The sequence below is a fragment of the Salvelinus sp. IW2-2015 genome, linkage group LG23 (genome assembly GCF_002910315.2).
Source record: "Salvelinus sp. IW2-2015 linkage group LG23, ASM291031v2, whole genome shotgun sequence".
Taxonomy (NCBI): Eukaryota; Metazoa; Chordata; class Actinopteri; order Salmoniformes; family Salmonidae; genus Salvelinus; species Salvelinus sp. IW2-2015.
This window is the reverse complement of record NC_036863.1, coordinates 25,762,292-25,782,909: the sequence shown is the minus strand read 5'-3', so window position 1 is coordinate 25,782,909 and position 20,618 is coordinate 25,762,292. Positions and strand designations below refer to the sequence as shown.

General features: G+C 41.3%; 1 protein-coding gene and 1 long non-coding RNA gene across 7 annotated transcripts in view; one reads left to right on the top strand and one right to left on the bottom strand.

Annotated features, from left to right (window-relative positions):
- Window positions 1–345: 345 nt before the first annotated feature.
- Window positions 346–20,179, bottom strand: samsn1b (SAM domain, SH3 domain and nuclear localisation signals 1b). Of its 6 annotated transcripts, XM_023968485.2 has the most exons (16): window positions 20,045–20,132; window positions 17,516–17,674; window positions 17,042–17,088; window positions 15,688–15,731; window positions 15,349–15,429; window positions 14,727–14,824; window positions 13,421–13,483; window positions 11,944–12,064; window positions 11,319–11,728; window positions 9,275–9,355; window positions 5,174–5,308; window positions 4,052–4,187; window positions 3,264–3,421; window positions 2,894–3,100; window positions 2,486–2,636; window positions 346–1,360 (listed from the first exon to the last, which is right to left on the bottom strand). In XM_023968485.2, exons 1-16 carry the CDS (start codon window positions 20,066–20,068, stop codon window positions 1,173–1,175), a joined length of 2,103 nt encoding a protein of 700 aa, XP_023824253.1. In that variant the 5' UTR covers window positions 20,069–20,132; the 3' UTR covers window positions 346–1,172. The 6 variants fall into 6 exon arrangements, 5 of the variants coding, with proteins under 5 accessions (XP_023824253.1, XP_023824254.1, XP_023824255.1 ...); XM_023968486.2 differs by lacking the exon at window positions 9,275–9,355; XR_011473962.1 differs by lacking the exons at window positions 346–1,360; window positions 9,275–9,355; window positions 11,944–12,064 and having other exon boundaries at window positions 2,514–2,636; window positions 20,045–20,179.
- Window positions 10,853–20,618, top strand: part of LOC111950698 (uncharacterized) — a 41,720-nt gene continuing 31,954 nt past the window's right edge. Inside the window, exons 1-3 of the long non-coding RNA XR_002875518.2 lie at window positions 10,853–10,984; window positions 12,203–12,503; window positions 14,759–14,851. This is a non-coding gene — a long non-coding RNA (uncharacterized lncRNA). The remainder of the gene's footprint in view (window positions 10,985–12,202; window positions 12,504–14,758; window positions 14,852–20,618) is intronic.

The following is a 20,618-nucleotide window of genomic DNA, read 5'->3' as shown; positions in this document are numbered from 1 at the left end:
TGTGTTGGATTAGGCCCAATCCAGGATATATGGTGTTTACTGAGAGATTTGGACAACACTTCCACCATGTGGACTCCTGCTCTGAAGTAAGGGTGTAGTGATGTACCGCTCAGATTTCCATCTGAAATCAGCGACTTGCTTAAATAAAGAATGTAAATGTATCCAGTGTGCTTATTTCATGCCTATGGAAATGTTAATATATTACTGTATTATGAAGAATTTTTACCAACCAATTGTAGGCCTATATTGCCGTACCTCTGCTGGTTGTTCTTCCTGATGAAAATTCAGAAGAAAAACAATGTATCCCCTTGTGCCATTCTCACCAGAAATGATTTAACAGCTGCAGAAAATTATAATACTTTATTTTTGGAAAAATATTGCATTTCATAGTCGTTTCATTGGTACATTGGTACATTGGTACATTGGTACATTGGTACATTGGTAAAACAATTGCTAGAATGAAGGAGAGCTTTCAAAAAACTGTCAGTAAGCTGCTAACTCTCAAATCACTTTAACAAAATGTTCAATAATACCATAAATCTGAGATACAGTAGAAAAATGCTTTAGACCCTAATTTAATATCTCCCTCTTCCACATGCACCTCTGAAAATGTACTGTACACCCACACACAGTAATGTTGACATTGCACATTATGCTAAAAACAAAGCCTAGCCTACTGCAATGATTTCACAGGTCCAATGACAGGATGACTCACGAGACTTGAGGAATAACTGTAAAGGCTTGGGATACATCATCAACAATTACAAACCAGCACCCAAGCCAACTCAGGAAATGCCTGGTCTGCCTTTGGTGTACAGTAGATAACCACTGGGCACAGACCTCAGTTCAACATCTAGTTTTGATTTACATTTGGTTGAGTTGTCAACTAATGTGAATTTAACGTTAAAATCAACATTGTCATTGGATTTAGGTTAGAAGTTGATTCACTGTCAACACAGATTTTTTGGGTTGAAATTATGTGCAAATAGTGGGTTAATGCATAACAACTGCAATGCCAGCCACATAGGCTACTGATACTGAATGCAGTATGAAAGCAAAGAGGAGTGCTCTTGTCCTACGTAAAGGGTCTATCGCATGAGACAATTATTGCATGGATCCACATCGATAGTTTTTCTGAAAGACCCTTAGGAGTGTCTATCTGCTGGTGGCAGTTAGGTCTGAGCCATGGGAGAATGATGGTGCAGTGCTGGCACGTGGATGTCTGTCTCTTCCTTGCTGTTGTCTGAGCAGTCAGAAGGCATGTAGCAGCCAGAGTCTCTGGGGCAGTTCAGGTCGGCTTTAATACTCTCAGTTGGGGACTTGGCTTCCTTGTTTAACTCTCCCTCCTTCTGACCATCACCTGGAATAGAACAGACATGGGGGCTTAGAGAGCTTATTGTGGTCTATTTAAATGTTATGTCCACAAATCTGATATGCTCCCACAATATCAGAGTTGCAGAAAAAACTGTTTTCATAGTTTCCTTTTTCTCTCAAGCACTGAAATATTATGCCTATTGTAGCTGGTATGTTTCAATATTTATGTAGGCTGTTGAATCTCTGAGTCCGAGACCTTGTTACTTTTGGTTACTGCAGCTAAAAGTGAAGTTCAAAAGATCCAAAGCGTTTGCATAAGATTGAAAAACAAGATATATGGGCTAGTGCAACACCCAAACCACAGTGGCTTCTGAAAATGACATTTCCTGTTAGTAGCTTGTCTTGTCTTGCATCACTCAATGTTATGTTTCTTGACTACCACTCAGCCTTTCCTTTCATGTCCTTCTAGCAACTGACTCTTAAGGTATTAGCAGTGTAATACATCTTCTTTATCTAGCTATGGCCAGGACAAGATSGCTGATATCCTGTTATTAACACACACTGTGAGATGCACTCAATTAATGTTGTATTCTGAAGTTCACTTCTTGCCGTGATATTACTTTGTTATAATAGACAGTTTGCCAATTTAGCAGTATTGTTAATGGTTTTAAACTGTGATTGGTAATTGTTGTGAGCTGTTTGCTGTAACTGTCCTGAATTGTTTATTGTAACTCTTTTGAACCGTGTGTGGTAACTGTCCTGAATGATTGGTTGTGACTGTGTTGAATTATGTGTGGTAACTGTCCTGTTGTGTTCTCTGTGCTGTAAGTGGTGGTTATCCAGTTATCATTAGCCTTTTTATCTGTGTCCCTGATACCATGGCCCTGATACAGCACTTCCTCCGCTGACGGTATACCCTTCCTTATCCGCTTGACATCTAAAACCAGACCTTTGGCAATCTAAATACAGTACATATGCTTAGAGGGAATTATGATCTCCTCCACACCTACTGTTTTTGTCAGAACTAGCAGCTCTGGAGCGCCTCACCTAAAYGTTTGGATTGTTATTGGTTTAAATTGGCAATGTTGATGCCAGAAGGCCCAGGTGTTGTCTTGAGTGCCTTTGCATCCCACCTGGAAATCAAAGTAGGGAAAAGACTGCCCTGACTCACTTTGGGGTTCTTGGAGGCACTCGACGGCAGCCATCAGACGATGTCTGTGTTCAGAATCAGTCACATTGAGTTCCACCAGATGCTGCTCCTTCAGCTCCCTCAGGTCATCTACTGTCTGGTACCCATTAAGGAGCAGGGAGGAGGCATACTCCTACAACACAGAGAAACAATACCAATCGGTAAGCAAGCCATCATGTTACAACAAAAACATCTCAATCCTGTCTGTCATCACTGTGTTGACATCAGAAATGTATGGTTCTCTAAAGATGCAATTTATAGTTTTTTAAAAGAATGCAGGAAACAAGTTTGTTTGAGAGCGATTGTTTGTGACAGCAGGTTTGAGGAGAGAGACAGAGAAGAGAGTGAGAGAGAGAGACAGTGAGAGAGCGAGAGAGAGAGTCAGTTTACCTCCAAATTGAGGCGCTCTAGGAGTTCCTGTAGCGTTTTGGGCCGGGGTCTCCTGCTCCTCCTGTGTGTCATCTTCTGAGGCGGTTCAGGAACCTTCTCTACTATGAGGTCTACGTAGATGAACTTAAAGTTCCCCACCTTGTTGTTCAGCATGCCTGTCCATATCCCCATAGGAGGTTTGCTGATGATCTCAATCACATCCCCTACCTGAAAGAAGAAATTGGCATTTTACTTGAGCAATGCAATGTATTAGGTCTACACAAGCTACTTTGCAAGACATTGGCTCTATCTCAACTGCTTAAAAATCCACGAGGATGTGCTGAAGGACAGGTTTGACAATTCAGTCAGGTGGTTCAGTCAGGTAGGTTACCTTAAGTTTGAGTGATTCAGTGTCGTAGGGACTGGGGACAAAGTCGGTGTGGACCTGGGCTCTGCCACAGAACTGGCCTGTGTAGGACAGGGGCAGCTCCTCATCCAGCCTCAGACTGTCTCTGTTACTGGAGCCGTCTGACCCACTGGTAACCCCACCTAGGGCGCAGCACAGTTGGATTGGTAGGAGACAGACATCATGTTAGCTTCACAACAACCTTTACAAACACAGGGCCGAATGTGTTACGGTGAGCATTGTGGGTGTTGTCATACATCATGCTATATAGTGAGGTAGTTTTTTTACTCCTTAATGCGATGTCTATTCATGAGGGTTGATGCCACAGGAGGTTGGTGGCACCTTAATTGTGGAGGACAGGCCTGTGGTAATAGCTGGAGCGGAATTAGGGGAATGGTATCAAATCCATTAAACACATGGTTGTCAGTTGTTTGATGCCATTCCATTCGCACCGTTCCGGCCATTATTATGAGCCGTCCTCCCCTCAGCAGCCTCATATGATTGATGCTGGTCTAACAGTAGTCTACTTAACAATTATAATATTAAGTTACAGTATGATGGTTATGGCGGTGAATTAAATATTGACAGTTTAGAATTTTGACTGTGATTATGTTTGTCAGGCATCCTTTGTTGGGTAAATCAAGGTCCAACAACATGCCTTAGCAGATGAGACTACACACTTGATTTTTATCAACTGCAGAGTAAACTAAAATTGCATTAGTAAAGAGAGAGTGAACTTGTTGAATCCAGTAAGATGTTGGCTGTGTGCTTACTGGAGGAGCTTTGTCCACTATTGAGACTGTAGAGGCTTTCCAGAGAGTGACTGGACTTTCTGTGTCCTTTTGGAAATGAATGGACGCCGTAAACAACATCCCCTTCTCCTTCTTCATCTCTCTCCGTCTCGTCGCACTACCAGTAAAAAAACAACAGAACAGGTCATGTTTTTTTATTTTCTTTGCCCTCCTTTTCTCTTTATGCCGTCACTCCCCATCTCATCTCCTCTCACAGCATGGCGGTTGAGGAGGAAGGAAAGGAGAAAGCTAAACTAATCAGAGGGCTGGGTCGGGGCAGGGTTCTAAGATGTTCCGTGTGCCAAAACGGCTCAGTATCCCAGGCAGTTTGTGCAAGAACACAGAGTAGCTTCTCTCCTCTCTCTCTGAGTCCTTAATCCACACAGAGCTGCCTTGCCATTTATAACTGAGACTTGACATAGGCAGGAGCTGTGTGTAATCCCCCTATACCTGCTCCATAGGCTCTGACTGTACCTCCCTCGTTCTCTTTGTGAGAGAAGGGTTGTGTCTTTTTAGCTTCACAAATTACTTGGTTACCAGGTGACGTGTTAATGAGTCTTTGTCCTGTACTGACCAGTGTTTGGACATGTTAGGCTTTTAGTCCAGAGACCAACTTGTTCGTCATAATTTATAATCCTCCTTTCTTTACTTCCTGATGAGCCATGCACTGTATTATTACTGTATTCTATTACCACTCTATGATCACTGTATTATCATTCTGTACTATTCACTTCCAAGGTTCCTGTTCTGTTGGTTTTATATTGTTCATTTATGTGGACTTGGTCTTACTGTACATTTCCTACATATCAGCCTATACCTCTGCATTCAGACATCAACTTTCTTTTAGTTCAACTTTCATTTAATTCGTTTGGCTTTTATCAGAGGTCTGTGGCACACTGAATGTCAAAAAATACAGTTGAGGTTGGGGGGTTTGTCGGTTTTGTTTTCAATGTAAAGAAAAACTGTACAATGGTAATTGCAATGTAAAAATTTAAGTGCAATATTGAATAATTTTATTAATCTATTTAAACAAAATCAAACWAAAAAATAAAGAAAAGAAAACACAGTTGATCTGTTTGCCACAACGTGCTTCGTCTCACTCACCATATCCTCTGACAGGGCTTTAGCGTACTGCCTGCCCATCCTCTTCCTCATCGTCAGTGAGATGGCCTTCATCTTCTTGCCTATACCTCCTGATCTGGTCTGGTCACCACTATTAACCTGCTCTCCCTCTGCAGACTGCACACATATCAACATACACTTGTTGTTACATAGTTGAAATGCTTAAACTACGATACAGCAACATAATTTWAAAAAGATGTCAGCCCTGCTGGCTTGAAACATGTATCAGTTTATTTTGGAAAAAGAAATACAAATCTACTAATGTTGAAACAATTAGGGCTGGGACAATAACCGTACTGTGTAACAGCCAATTATGGATGAAGACCAATCAAACCCCCCCCCCCCCCAAAAAAAGACGTCATAACCATTTGAAACCATTGTTTTTTTTGTGGAACAATCTGAAGACAGGACGGCCAGGCATTCATGCGGTTGAATCTGTTTCTGCGGTAACATGAACTCTTTACAATGTGATGAAACTTTGTTGCTCCTTGCTGACAAAAGCAAGGTGTTGTAGCAAACAAGTCTTTGGTTGCCTAGGCAAAGCCCCCTTCACTTCAGCAGCAGCACACATGGAAATAGAATGAATAGAACGGGATTGGAATTTGACTGGTAAACTCATGGTTACATTCGCAATGGCTGCCTGGTATTGTGATGCTATAATTTCCATGGTAATGTAAACTCAGCAAAAAAAGAAATGCCCCTTTTTCAGGACCCTGTCTCTCAAAGATAATTTGTAAAAATCCAAATAACTTCACAGATCTTCTTTGTAAAGGGTTTAAACACTGTTTCCCATGATTGTTCAATYAGCCATAAACAATTAATGAACATGCACCTGTGGAACGGTCGTTAAGACCAATTAAGGTCACAGTTATGAAAACTTAGGACACTAAAGAGGCCTTTCTGCTGACTCTGAAAAACACCAATAGAAAGATGCCCAAGGTCCCTGCTCATCTGCGTGAATGTACCTTAGGCATGCTGCAAGGAGGCATGAGGACTGCAGATGTGGCAAAGGCAATAAATTGCAATGTTTCGTACTGTGAGACGCCTAAAAGAGCGCTACAGGGAGACAGGATGGACAGCTGATCGTCCTCGCAGTGGCAGACCATGTGTAACAACACCTGCACAGGATCGGTACATCCGAGCATCACACCTGCGGGACAGGTAKAMGATGGCAACAACAACTTCCCGAGTTACACCAGGAACGCACAATCCCTCCATCAGTGCTCAGACTGTCCGCAATAGGCTGAGAGAGGCTGGACTGAGGACTTGTAGGTCTGTTGTAAGGCAGGTCCTCACCAGACATCACCGGCAACAACGTCGCCTATGGGCACAAACCCACTGTCGCTGGACCAGACAGGACTGGTATAAAAGTGCTCTTCACTGACGAGTTGCGGTTTTGTCTCACCAGGGGTGATGGTCGGATTCGCGTTTATCGTCGAAGGATTGAGCATTACACCGAGGCCTGTACTCTGGAGTGGGATCGATTGGGATGTGGAGGGTCCATCATGGTCTGGGGCGGTGTGTCACAGCATCATCGGACTGAGCTTGTTGTCATTGCAGGCAATCTCAATGCTGTGCGTTACAGGGAAGACATCCTCCTCCCTCATGTGGTACCCTTCCTGCAGGCTCATCCTGACATTACCCTCCAGCATGACAATGCCACCAGCCATACTGCTCGTTCTGTATGTGATTTCCTGCAAGACAGGAATGTCAGTGTTCTGCCATGGCCAGCAAAGAGCCCGGATCTCAATCCCATTGAGCACGTCTGGGACCTGTTGGATCGGAGGGTGAGGGCTAGGGCCATTCCCCCCCCAGAAATGTCCGGGAACTTGCAGGTGCCTTGGTGGAAGAGTGGGGTAACATCTCACAGCAATAACTGGCAAATCTGGTCCATGAGGAGGAGATGCACTGCAGTACTTAATGCAGCTGGTGGCCACACCAGATACTGACTGTTACTTTTGATTTTGACCCCCCCCCCCCTTTGTTCAGGGACACATTATTCAATTTCTGTTAGTCACATGTCTGTGGCACTTGTTCAGTTTATGTCTCAGTTGTTGAATCTTGTTATGTTCATTCAAATATTGACACATGTTAAATTAGCTGAAAATTAACGCAGTTGACAGTGAGAGGATGTTTCTTTTTTTGCTGAGTTTGGAATGTTCATTTAATTTATGTGGCTTATGCAATGGAATATATTTTTATTATACAACGTGGATCTAATCCTGGATGATGATTATTTAAAAAATCGCATTCCAGCCGGTGTTCATTCCACACATTACCGCATTAAAATGCCTATTTACTCTGTTCCATCTCACTGCGCAATCCACTGTCTCATCAGTCCAGCCAGGCAATTCTCCACTATAAAAGGCATCTAGACATTATCTCCCATTTCTTTTAGACTAGCATTTGGTTTTCAACTGCGGAGATTTGTATTAACCTTGCTGTATGTCTCTCCGACATTTGCAACATTGTTTACATTTTGAAATTCGATCTTCAGCAGTCCCATAGTAATGAAGGTGTAGGGAGTCGGGACGAGACAGACAGGCAGACAGCTTTTCTCAGCTAGTCGAACTCATGAATCAGCTGGCATCATTTTTATGGATATATAAAAATAAATGTCAATAGAAAACAGGTGAAACTAAATTTAATGCTGCTAGTTTGCAGTCTTTCCAGCTTAAGTTTGAAGTGATTGTGTTAGCTGTGTTGTTGGCTAGCTCCTCTGAACAGTGTCTTGACGAGAGAGCACATTTTCTATGCAGGCGAAATCGCGCATTATTAGCTCATTGTTATGGCTGTATCCAAATAAATGTCACTAGAAAACAGCTTAAACAAACACAAATGCAGCTACTTTGCTGTTATTCTGACTGCACTGTTTGACGTGACTGTAAGTTAGCCGTAGTTGGCTAGCTAGCAAGAAAGGCATAAGAACGTTGCCAGCCAGTGTGGCAATGGAACATTTAGAAAGAACGACTGGGTCGCGTCCATAGATACAGAACAAAAAGACTTAACTACTCTGTCAACCGAACCAATAGAACGAACGACCAGTCGGATTGGGTATCAACCTTAGATTTATGTCAGGACTATATCTTGTGGGAGGATGAAATAGTATGAATAAATTCATCAAAATAATGTTTTTTATGAAAATATGTGAATCATTATTTGAATATGTTGTTATAACTCATTGTATAAAAGTGATTATGCCCTCGAAGCCGGTGTTTGATGGATATATTGGCACGGTTTGCATTATCACCTAAGTAATGTCAGTTGAGTTTAATCAAAAAAATTACTGCACATATTGATGGGTACACTTCCTGCTATTACTTACTGCTTTGCTCCTATGGGCAGAGATACTTAGAAAGGAGAAGATATGAATCCCAGTGGCCAATAAATGGAACCACGTATAAACGCCCCACCCAGCAGACTGTCGACCAATAGCGTTCATGTTGTGGATATGAGTCGAGAAACCTGCCTATTTTCCTCGAAAGTACGTAATGTCACGATTTCAAAGCTGTACGATATTACAGAGAACAAGTTAATTATCTCACATCTCGGAAAAGATTCGTAATGTTGTACTTCTTGTTCAAGTAATTCATGCTAATGCTGTTTCTTGAGTTTAGCGTCCAATTGACTCCCATTCTTGAAGGAGTGATCTCCTTGTCCCATAATCACCCACAATGCACCGCGTTGCCCATTGTCGACACATGGGAAACGTACACAATGGGTGTTAATACGATTCGAGTGAGATTCCCCTCTTCTCAAAATGATCTCTGCTATGGGTACGCTTGCAATGGCCGCCAGTCCACACAGTATGCCATCATTGATTTTAATGGGGACTACCGTTCTAGTCATTCTATTTCTATGGCAGCACATGCGGTCATGAGGAGAGGAGAAAATGTATTTTTTTCATTTTTTTTGCTATTCAAACGGCTATAACGGTGACCACGGTCATTTGGCTGACAAATAACCGTAATCCAAAATTCCATGCCGTCACATCCCTAGAAACAATTAAGAAAGTTTACAGTGTTACTTATAAGGAATTACTTGTTGAAGTAGCCGACAAAATCAGACAGATGCTTCACGTACCAAAGCACCTCCATTTTCCTCTGGCTTCACTGGGGCTGGTTGGTGTCTGAGTGAGTCAAATCGGCCAAAACTGGTGGAGCGCTGGGTGAGATGAGAGATTAACTTTACAGATTAAAACGTGTTTGGGATGGTAACAGCAGGACACATGTTGTCTGTCTGTCGTGTTTATGTTGAACTCAAAGCAGCACAATACAAACAAGTAACGTCTGTAGTAGGCCTGTACCTTGTAAACCATACATCTAATCTGGCTGTTCCTCTGGTCATGTATTTACATAGTACTGTCTGTATTACCAACAGGCTCCATTATGGCATTTTATGAGATTTCTCCTAATCTTTTTTGTGCTTATTGTGTCATGTTGCATTTGACTAAGATTGGATGTGATGATATAACTGCAGGTTCAGTTTGAACTCTACAGATGTATTTTCTAAAGCTGCCAAACCAAACCTTGTCATTGTAGTATTGTTGTTTTGTACTACTACTACTATTGATATCATGAATATTATGAGTACTTCTGTATGGTAATGGATGAGTACTGAGTGGTGTTCAGCTTCACTACAGCTGAGGTTTGTATCAGTTATGGTCGGCTGTTTGCCATAAAGTGATGTAATGTAAATCTCTTATACTAAATCCAATGTAATACATTGAATATTATAGTATTTCATGTCATTCTTGTGCTACAATTTTGTGTGTGTGTTGTATTCCTGTTATATAATAGCGTTATTGTTATGGATTTTATTATTCTAGTACATCCTGCTGTTCGCCCTTAAACCTGTCATCTGCTCATCTGCACTATGCTAATTGAAAGATAATAATCTGCATAAACGTCATAAAAAATGTGACTGTGTGAAAAGCAATGGTCCGTTGTTCACTGGCGGCCCATTAGATTAGTTTTAGTGGTCATTCTGAGGCTCTCATCCAACATCTGTTACATTAAACCCTGGCGCGTGGCCCCGCAATGATCATCTGACCGTTAGTGAACCGTGAACCTTGGCTGGCTGCAGTCACTGTCACCTACTGGGGAAAGCTAATGATTTCTAACAGAAATAATGGTCAAATAGTAAGAGCAACAAATGCTAGTATTGCTTTTATAATGAACTCAAACTTTTGAGTGAATCTTCATTTTCAATATCCTGAGTTACCGCTGTAATACAGCCTAATGTTTGGCAAATATGCTTTAGAACTTTTCCTTTTATTTTAAATTACAACAAGTACTTTAAGTTAAAAAATGTTTAAACAAAATGCCCAGCCATATAAAATGTTGTTTTTTGTTATTACAGCAGCAAATCGAAAAGCACATTTTACACAAAAAAAAAGACTTTTAAATCATCTCACCTTTGGTTTTGTCTTGCTCTTTGTGTCTTTGTTTGAGACATTTGATGGTTTCCTCTGAAGCATAGTGCTGAATCTGAATAACTGCTGGTCAGTTTTTTTGTTGTTGATAAAAAACAACTGTGCTGTTGCTTATTTGACCAATCATCATATCAACAACCTACTGTACTGCAACAGTTCTGCAGAGCAGCTACATTTCCTCTACGGCAGCCAGGATGTGACTATATCTACACAGTCTGTTTATCTGTGATGAAAGACATGCATGTGTTGTACTTTTAGGTGGGAGGTGGAAAGTCTGGTCAACAAGCTACAGACACTGAATAATCCTCAGTGCACCCAGAAAGCCTCATTGATGACTGCTGGATTGGGGTTGTAATAATGTGAGTAATTCGTTTTTTGCCATAACTGCAATTTTTTCTTCATAGTGTTTTTGATAGTTCACTGTAACCAGAAAAATTACTTATGAGGAAGTGGCCAAGCGACTGGTGAGCACAGGAAGGGGTGAATTACCACAAAGCCTGTATATTGCAGTTTCCGTTCTATTACCTTAATAAGCTTGTTTATTGTTAAATGAATACCAAATAGAAATTTGCCTGTGTAGGGGGAAGTGTGCCCTACAAAGCAATCATTTCTCAGGAAACACCAGTCCCACAGCTTCCCACAATACCTCTGTCAGACCTGTATGTAAGCTCCTTTAAGTGAACCGTATCTTACCGTGGATTCTGAGATGTCCAGATCTGTGATCGAGCGGATGACCCGTTGGTGTGAGAACACTGGCGGCGTCTGTTTGCTGTCCAGTTCCTGGACCAGACTCTCAAAGCGGTCCCAAGCTGTTGCTCGGGGCAGGGTGAAGTCAAAGCCATAGTTCCGGGGCTCGCCTGGGGGCCGGTGGCAGGTGTGGTAGGGGACATCCCAGGGTGGAGGGAATTGTGTGAGGCCCCAGTGGTGGTCGTGAACCCCAGTGCTCCAAGGTCCTTCCACAGCTTTCCCATTGGTCTCCTTAGTCTGCTGCTTCTGTGGCGATGGTGGGTCAGCCTTCGAGGACTTCTTCTCTGTCTTCTTCCCCAGCCCGATGCAGGTGATGACGGGACTGTCGTTACTGAACACAGAGTCTGCCAAGTGACCTGGACAAGAAGAGAAATAAAGCGCTTTTTAGTCCTATTCATTAATAGATACATAATTMATTCTATAAAGAACAATAAAATCATCAGCTTTCAATTGTTAATGAGAGTTGCCCCTATTATTCTAGGGTTTTGTTTTCATAGGATTTGTTGTGTATCAAGCAGGCAGGCAGCTCTGTCTTTGAATTTGGAGCCAAGGTGCATCCATTAGAACTCACAATTGCTGTCAGTCTTTCCATCATCTAGTCCCATCTGGCTTCCCTTCTTCACTTTCACTAGCCTCTGGAACCTCTTCAGCTTTCCCTTAGATTCAGCCATGTCAGCCTCCGCATCCCCAGTCTGCAGTAGAATAATATGGGTAGGGTAGGCTATCAGTGTCCATAATATCAGTGTGCATTATGTAATGCCTAGTACTCTCAAGTTGTCAAGTGAAAACTTCACATGCCATGTTTTCGTCTTGTTTTTATTTGTCTTTAGTTTTGCACTGGTTATAGAGTCAGCAAGAAGATTAAAGTGGAGGAGTGTCTGTGATATGGCCGCCGCCACAGACACACACCTGACGTCTCCTACCCTCAGTTCACAGCCTACCTCTTCCTCACCCCAACCACCCTGACAAACCTGGCCAGCAGAGCAGTAGGTCTAACTGTACCACATGGTGCCTTCCCAGTCACCTGAGGACGTTGGTTGATCTATTAGTTGTAATTCAACTGGCGGGATGAAGGATGAGGGAATGGATGGACCGGGACATTTTTAAACCTCACCAAAATAAAATGCAAAGGTACATTTCACTCGATAATTTAAAAAAAATGTAACCTTTATTTAACTAGGCAAGTCAGTTAAGAACACATTTTTATTTACAATGACGGCCTACACCGGCCAAACCCTGACGACGCTGGGCCAATTGTGCGCAACCCAATGGGACTCCCAATCACAGCCGGTTGTGATACAGCCTGGATTCGAACCAGGGTGTCTGTAGTGACGCCTCTAGCACTGAGATGCAATGCCTTATACCGCTGCGCCACTCGGGAGCCCAATAAATACATATATGCCAGCACCAGCAACGGTTTTTGTGCCAAAATCTCAAATAGATAGAACCATATAAACGGACACAACATGTAATAACCCATGTGTGCTCACATTCCCCTTGACGGTTTGCTGGGTATACTATATGTAGAGAAAGAAGCACAGAGAGGGCTTGCTACATCCTTTCTGGTCTCACAAACAAACATAAAGGCACATGTCCTGACACACACAAAGATCCGCATTCCACATCCAGACAAACACACTAACACAGAGAGACCGATCCGCGTCTCACATCCAGACAAACACACTAACACAGAGAGACCGATCCGCGTGCAGCTCAGGGGCCATGTGGGTGAGGGATTACCATTTCCATGCTCTGCCATCTGCACTGCATTACTAATAATTATCACTGTGCTGCTAAAGTGATTGCTGCCTGCTTGTCCCACAGGAGATTGTGCTAATGCCATAGTGCATTGTTCTTCTCTCCAATCGACAATTACTGTGTCGTCTATTATAGCATACGGTCAGTATTTAGCACTGCATTAAACAAGATAGTATTTCTTGTATTTATTGTGTATATCTTTCAGATAAATGCTGAAAATGTATTAAGGTACACCATCAGTTTCAATGGGCATGAGGTCTCTGGCTGCCCCTGCTGACAATAACACTCACCATGTTATGCTGATGGCTGTCAGGGGGCTCATAGTTTGGGTTCCAGGCCTCGAAGTTCACCCCCTGCATAAACAAAATAACAATACAAGTTTAATGAGTTACTTATATCCTCAATGCTTTTAGTGAAAACCAGGGTTAGGCCTAATGTTCAACATAGCACTACATAAAAGGCAATTTATATATCATTCATTACGTTGGTAAATTCATCTAAATCAGACTTAATCATACTATTTCATGACTGTTCACAAATTTATCTCTATTCCCAAATGTATCTCAACTCACAATAGACCTACTGACTCCCAAACGTGACATGCATGTGTATTTCTATGTGTGATCACTGAACATTTTGGCGGGATGAAGGAACCAGACACATGCAAACAAACGTGGAGCTCTCCAAATAAAATTGGAAATTGACAGAAAAGTCTTAAATGAAATGAAATATTCCAAAACGTATTTCTCACAAGTGTATCGTGGTTTGTGAGCTCTGGAAACGGGTCCGCTCCAAGAATGATAATACATTCCGTGAATAATAATACATTATCCAAACACTATCTTTCTAGATTATTGAGAAATGGCGGGGATTAACGGTAAATTTAGCGGCAATCGCAGGAATTGATAAACAGATAATTCACCTTTTAATAAAACAATTAATGCACCCGAATTGGCGGGAGACAAAGAACACATTTGTGGTAAGAGGATAGGAGCCTAGGGTGGACTTCACCACAACCATTACCAAGTCCTTAAATATTTGCGGCTGTAGTAGGCCTAATGTAGACTACGGTGCTAATTATCGAGGGACTGTAGATTGCTTTCTCTGTATTTCAAGATGACCCAAAATGTTTACACAACCAAAAAGCTCTGTGTCAGGGGAATTCATTAGTAAAATGATTGAGCATTTCAATCAGGAAGTGATTATATCTCAAACAGAAAGTGAAAAACAACGTTTTACAGATTTATGTGTGATTGGGATGGCGTTGGAGGGGAGAATTTAGAAAAAGCCTGTCGGAAATTCAATATGTGACTTTTACCTAGAGATTATTGCATGTGTACCCAATATCCTACACTGATGAAATGAGCAAGGCCAGGTGATTTGAGCTCAACTGTTTGGGTAAATTAAGCTAATGCTGCTCATTTCAGGGGAAAAGTGTTTATCTAGTTGCCTTTGTCATTTGAAAAGTGAAGTCCAATATCTCTAATCGAATTTGTGGTATCGTGCTAGTCTACAATTGATGTTTTGTCCAACAGTTGATGAGGATGATGATGATGTTGATGAGGATGATGATGATGATGATATGTATAGTATTACCTGAGTTGTGGGCTCTTTTTCTCTTCTTTCAGAGTTCAGCTGTTCCACTCTGTCCTCTACCGCCAGCACGCTTCCCTGACAAGGACCTTGACCCATCTCTGAGGAACCACAGGCAAGAATGCAAGGTTAGACCACTTCTTTGGTACTCAGTAGGTTGTTGTCAGTAACACACACACACACACACACACACACACACACACACACACACACACACACACACACACACACACCACAATCTTGACTTGTTTAGATGTAGATTTGCAGGTGTAGGGTTACCTACTGTAACTATGCCTCATGAACCAGAATCCAAAGGAAACTGTCTGGGCCATTTGTCTCAGCCTCAGTTCGTTTTTACAGCCAACAGACACCCTGTTTGCTCTCATTCAGCTGTCTCATTCAACATAATCCTTCTTCATAAAACACTGCGATAGGTTTTTTCCTTCCTCACTGACTTTGGAAAAGCATGGGGAGCATCAGTAGGTCTCTCTGTATCTGTCATCATTAACTAAATCCTACAAGTCTGTCTCACACACATAGTGTCTCTCTCGGGCCTTAGCAAGCATACCCTAAATGAAACATGGGGTTTATGTTCTTTGGCTGACATATGTTTCTGGCCGTTTACCTTCGCTGTGATTATTCTTGATGTGAACAAAATCTTGCTTCTCTCTGGGTGACTGCCAGTAGACATTAGTGTCTGTGTTATCTGCAATAGAGGGGTCAGGGGAAGAAAACAGAGGCCATTAAGTGAAATCAAATAGAGTACAGAAGCCAGTAGGTCTAGCACGGCCAAGTAGGTTACTAATACTGAGTGCAGCATTGTGTGCACACTATACAGCTCCAGATCAATTAGAGAGCAGGATCAAAGCAAAGTTGGTAAGAAGCCTGTGATTTTACGCTCACTCAAACACATCTGAGTACGTCAAATGTATCAGTGTATTGCAATTATTTTTTTTGTACTAACCTATGGTTTCATTGTCCGATGTTGACGTTGTTGGTACATGTGATCTGAAATTACAAATTAAAATAAATTCCTGTCAATGTTGAGGTTGTCTCTACAAGTTGTCTCCAGCAGAGCATTCACTCAATACGCAGACATTTTGTCAGAATGTTGTTGTTTAACCATATTAGTTAAATGTCTCTAACGGTCTATGATGATGACATATTATGGCTGGAACAARACCTCAGGAGAAGTCTGGTGCTAGGGTTGCAATATGAACACATGAAACACACAATACTAACTGGATTTTATCTTTCAACAACAATGACGTGCTTGATAAGATTTGTCATAACACAACTGTTTGATTCACTCACAATCAAAAATTACACAAGTAATTTCCACAGTACAATTCTCCTTGCATGCAATAGCAATGTTTTGAACAGTTTGGGTCTGTGTCATTCTGTAAACCACTAGCCGAAATAAAATTCTGGGAAATCCAAATCCAAGGTACTGTATTTCCAACAACATTCTGMGAAATGTGGCTATAAATCACATCTTTTATCTTACGTTTTAGACTTACAGTAGGTGAATACATGCAATAAATGTAAATGAGAAAGAATGTTATTTATCCCAACTCTTGTCCCAATTAATCTAATCCTAATCCCACCCAACTCTTATGAAATTGCACCATAACACCTAATACACACCATTGATCTAATATCATAGTTAACACAACCACAGGCTAGCTATAGGCTCCATGTTTACACCTGTAAACATGTTTTATGTTCCACCTACGTTAGTAAATGGACTGGGCTTGCCAATTTGTTTGTGGATCTTTGGAGAGAAGTACATCTTTAAGAAAAGAGTTCCATCTTTAATTGTTTACTACAGTAAAATTAAGTGAAGGAGATCAGGTAGACTGCTTGTAATTTGTCAAATATATAGAAAAAGACTTCAGCTTTCAGTGTGTAATTGCTTGAATTAACATTACAAATAAACATCTCTAGGAACCCCCTTGAACTTCAACCTCTATTGGGTCATTTAAAAAAAAATCCAATCCTCGGTCAAACCAGACTATGAACTATGACCTTGTTCCGATATGAAAATTATGGAATAGGTGCCCTCTAATGGACTTGAGCAATGGACCAAGGTCCAAACAGACAGCTCCCTGGATGCTTAGAGAGTGAAGGCCACCATGAAAGGACAGGAACATTAACGGTGGACCTGCTGAGAACTCCTGATTAACTCATTATCTCCTGGAGGTGTACAGTAAGCAGCACGCCTTAGTATCCATTTCAGGGGTTAACTAAACCCCTCACTCTTTCTTTAACCAAAGCATTTATTGACTGACAGCTGTAAACAATACAAACTTTCATACCTTCTCTTCTTCTTTTTCAAATGGGATTTGTGAGCCTCGGACAGCTCCTGGGAATAAAATAATTGTAATGTAACACTGRATTGAACTGGCACACATAATGTATTGCACAAGTAGGCCATCTCCAAATACCCTGATTAAATTTAGAGATTGATTTAGGATTACACAGAAAAGTTGGTCTTCAGGCACCCATCCAATGACCTGAAGTTTCAGCAGCAGATTGCAGTCACAGGTCACCAGCAATGTCTGACTGGTTTGTTATTGTTGGAGACTAACGTCAGTGTGTTGGAAGCTGTTGGCCTGATATGAGGTATGAGGTCTACTTTAGGTCCCGCTTTATCTGGATAGTCACCTATAGATTATCTATATATGCTCAATCTAGAAACTGCAACTGTGTTGATGTGCAACAATTTTCTAGGGTTAGGGAGTACATTAGTTAGTGTATTGATATTTAGTTAAATATTTGGTAGAACTCACTGTGGGTATACATGGATCTGAGCCTCTCCACTTAGTCCTGTCCCTCAGAGAAGGGCTGCTGTGTCGGCTGTTGTGTCGACTGGGAACTCTACAACTGTGTTCTTGGATGACTGGGTGTTTGTTGAGAGCAGGCTCATACAGGCTGTCCGTCGAGCCCTCCTAGACCAGAGGAAAGAGAGCAACATGATCAGGGACAGGAAAGGCATAAAACAGTATAAACACATTGAATGCTGTGGTTTACAGCAGGGATTCTCAAACTTTTGGGAGTCGAGGACATCTTTTGTGATAGCAAATTCACCAGGGACCCCCTAATAACTCGAGCGAAAGAAAATTAGCATACAAAGAGGTTTATTATGACTTTGGCAGTGCATGGCCGAACAAACCAAGTTTCGGTCCTTGGGAAGTAACATTTTAAAGTCCCACCTCTTTGCATCAGAGAGAGAATTTTGCAGAGAGATTTTTTGTTGTTTAAGCTTTAAAGATGATATCCTGCGATTCTACACATTTTGCCATGAAACAGGGAGATCATTTTGCCATTTTAAAGCTTAAATTACAGTGTATTTATGTAAAACAAAAAGTAAATTAAACTTTTTGGGGGAATACAAGAAGTATTAAGTTGAAAAATGTATAATGGAGTACTATGGATACCAATATCCCTGTGAGCCTCCCAGGCCCATGTTGCCCAGGGTTATGAAGATACATTATAGATGTATTGTATTGTATTGTATTACACCCTCTAAATTTATTCCACAGATCCCTTGGCCAGAATTCGTTATATCTGTTGTTAGTGATATTAATGTAAAAAAATTATAATGTTCATTATTTTATTTATTTMTATATTTTGTATATTTTGAGATCTGGCCGCAGACCCCCTGCAGTACCTCGGCGGACCCCAGTTTGAGAACCCCTGCTTTCCCTGCTTTGTGTTCTCAATAGACTATTCCATAGGGTATTGTTTATATACTCAATCATCAAAATTCATGCTTTGCCAAGTTTCGTGACTTGTTACTGTGTTATATTGGTTGTCATAAGCATGAGGTGATGAAAGAAAACAGTCAAATCTTTAAGTTGCAGTGCCATACTTTTTCTTTCTGATCTTAACACACAAGCCATTTCACCAAGTTCACTGTCTAGTTGCAAGTTCTATAAGTGTTATTTGGATAGGAATGACATGCTGGATTCTTCCAATCGGGGAATGCGGCTAGCCAGGTCAGATTAGGAGACTTGATAAAATACATCTGATTACAGTATGACACACAGTAAGACACGGTCCTTCTGACCTTTGACCCTTGAGTGGGTTTGAGCACTACTTTAGTACTATAATTTTTGTATTCATATTCGGGGTTGGTTAGTCTCGGAAACCCCTAAAGTCTGTTATGAATCCCTATGGTGTGCTAAACCAACCTAGTTACCTGTGTCTTAAATCCTACCTTGGGTTACAGTCAGACCTGCTGTAAAAGTCAAGTTCTGAAGTGTGTAGTGTACATAACATGCCAACAACAAATGAAGTAGCTGCATTGACACTTTACACAGTGAGCATGGGGGATTAAATGTTGACTCTGGGGTGATTACTTTGGCCTAATCCATGAATAGGACATGTTCCTCTCTACATAACCTGGTGATCCGTGATCTGTTCTATGGAGCTCCATGTCGACCACATTCACCCAGTAATCCCAAACAGGCTAAAAACATTTATGCAAAAAACATGAACTTTTTCTTATTTTTAAAGGTATTTTAAATTTTACATCTAATGTCCATTCTATAAAAAAATGTAATGCTTTTTTTCTTAAATGTGGGCTATTGTTACAGGTTGCTAACCAGTTTTGGGAGACTCATCCAGGATGTGTTTAGGGAAAATGGACTCTCTAACTGTGTCCTAACCACTTTCATAACCCCCCTATGTCAACAGTATTCAAAGAATACTATTTTAAACTTTTCTTCAAAGTTCAAGTTACATTACAAAGGAAATGTTAAATTCAAAGCATCATACTGTCGTCTTGCTTGACTCTTTGTCAACCTCTAAAAGTATGTATTTGAATAGAAACCTACTTTGTCAAAGATACATGGTATTTTAGGACCAATTAATAAAACATTTGCCGCTTCATCAATTCAGAACATTGAATCCTCCTATTAAAATGATCTGTCAGCTCTAAAACCCGACGTGACAAACAACTACAATACACAAATGTCTTTAGATAACTTTCTAAAGCATAGTACAAGTGAAAGCTCAATCTCCTTTATGTCTCCTTCTGAGAGAGTCCATGTCAGATCCCTGTCAACAGCAATAACATCTCTGTGCTACCTATCCTTTCCCTGACTGACCAATCTGCCAGATTATGAGAGGGACTGGACAGGGAACGCAGAGACAAGACAGTCTGTCCTGGCGATGTGGTCAATTACATTTTAATTCATTCAATTCAGGAAGTAAACATCCGCAACCCTGTCTGAGATGTAGAGTTTTTGAGACACCAAAAAAAATATTAAAAATACAAGAAAGAGAAGGTTCATTAAAGCAAGCGTGTGTCTTACCAGAGAGAAGCAGAATAGGTTCATATTTCAGATGCTGTGCCTCCCTCCACCTCTGGCCACAGACAATGGAAAACAGTAGAGACAAGCTGACTGCTGGGGACTCCAGGACACACAAACACACACATGCACACACACACCCACAAACACACACCCCTATATACACATGCCCAAACACACAGCTCCGCAGGCTGTCTACAGCCCTGCGGCTTAGTACCAGTTTAAAATCCCTCTCATAATCCAATAGAAGCAGTGAACCATTACTGTCCAAGACAACCCTCACAAACAGGCCAGGCCGGCCACCCATAATCACACTCTCAGCAGGCAGGCGCTGGCTCAGGCTGGCTAACTGCACACAACAAACAGTGCTACAGCTCACGCTGCTTTTGTTATGGGATGTTTTTGTCATTACTGGGATTTTGACGTGATGGGGTTGTGATCTTTTAGTCAGGCTTTAGTGATATATGTGATATAAGTGTTAAGATGGTTACTTTTGCCAAGTTTTTTTTTTTTTATATTCCTGAGTGAACACTTAGCAAAGGTATTTTATTCATAAATTATATTTGACAATTTATAG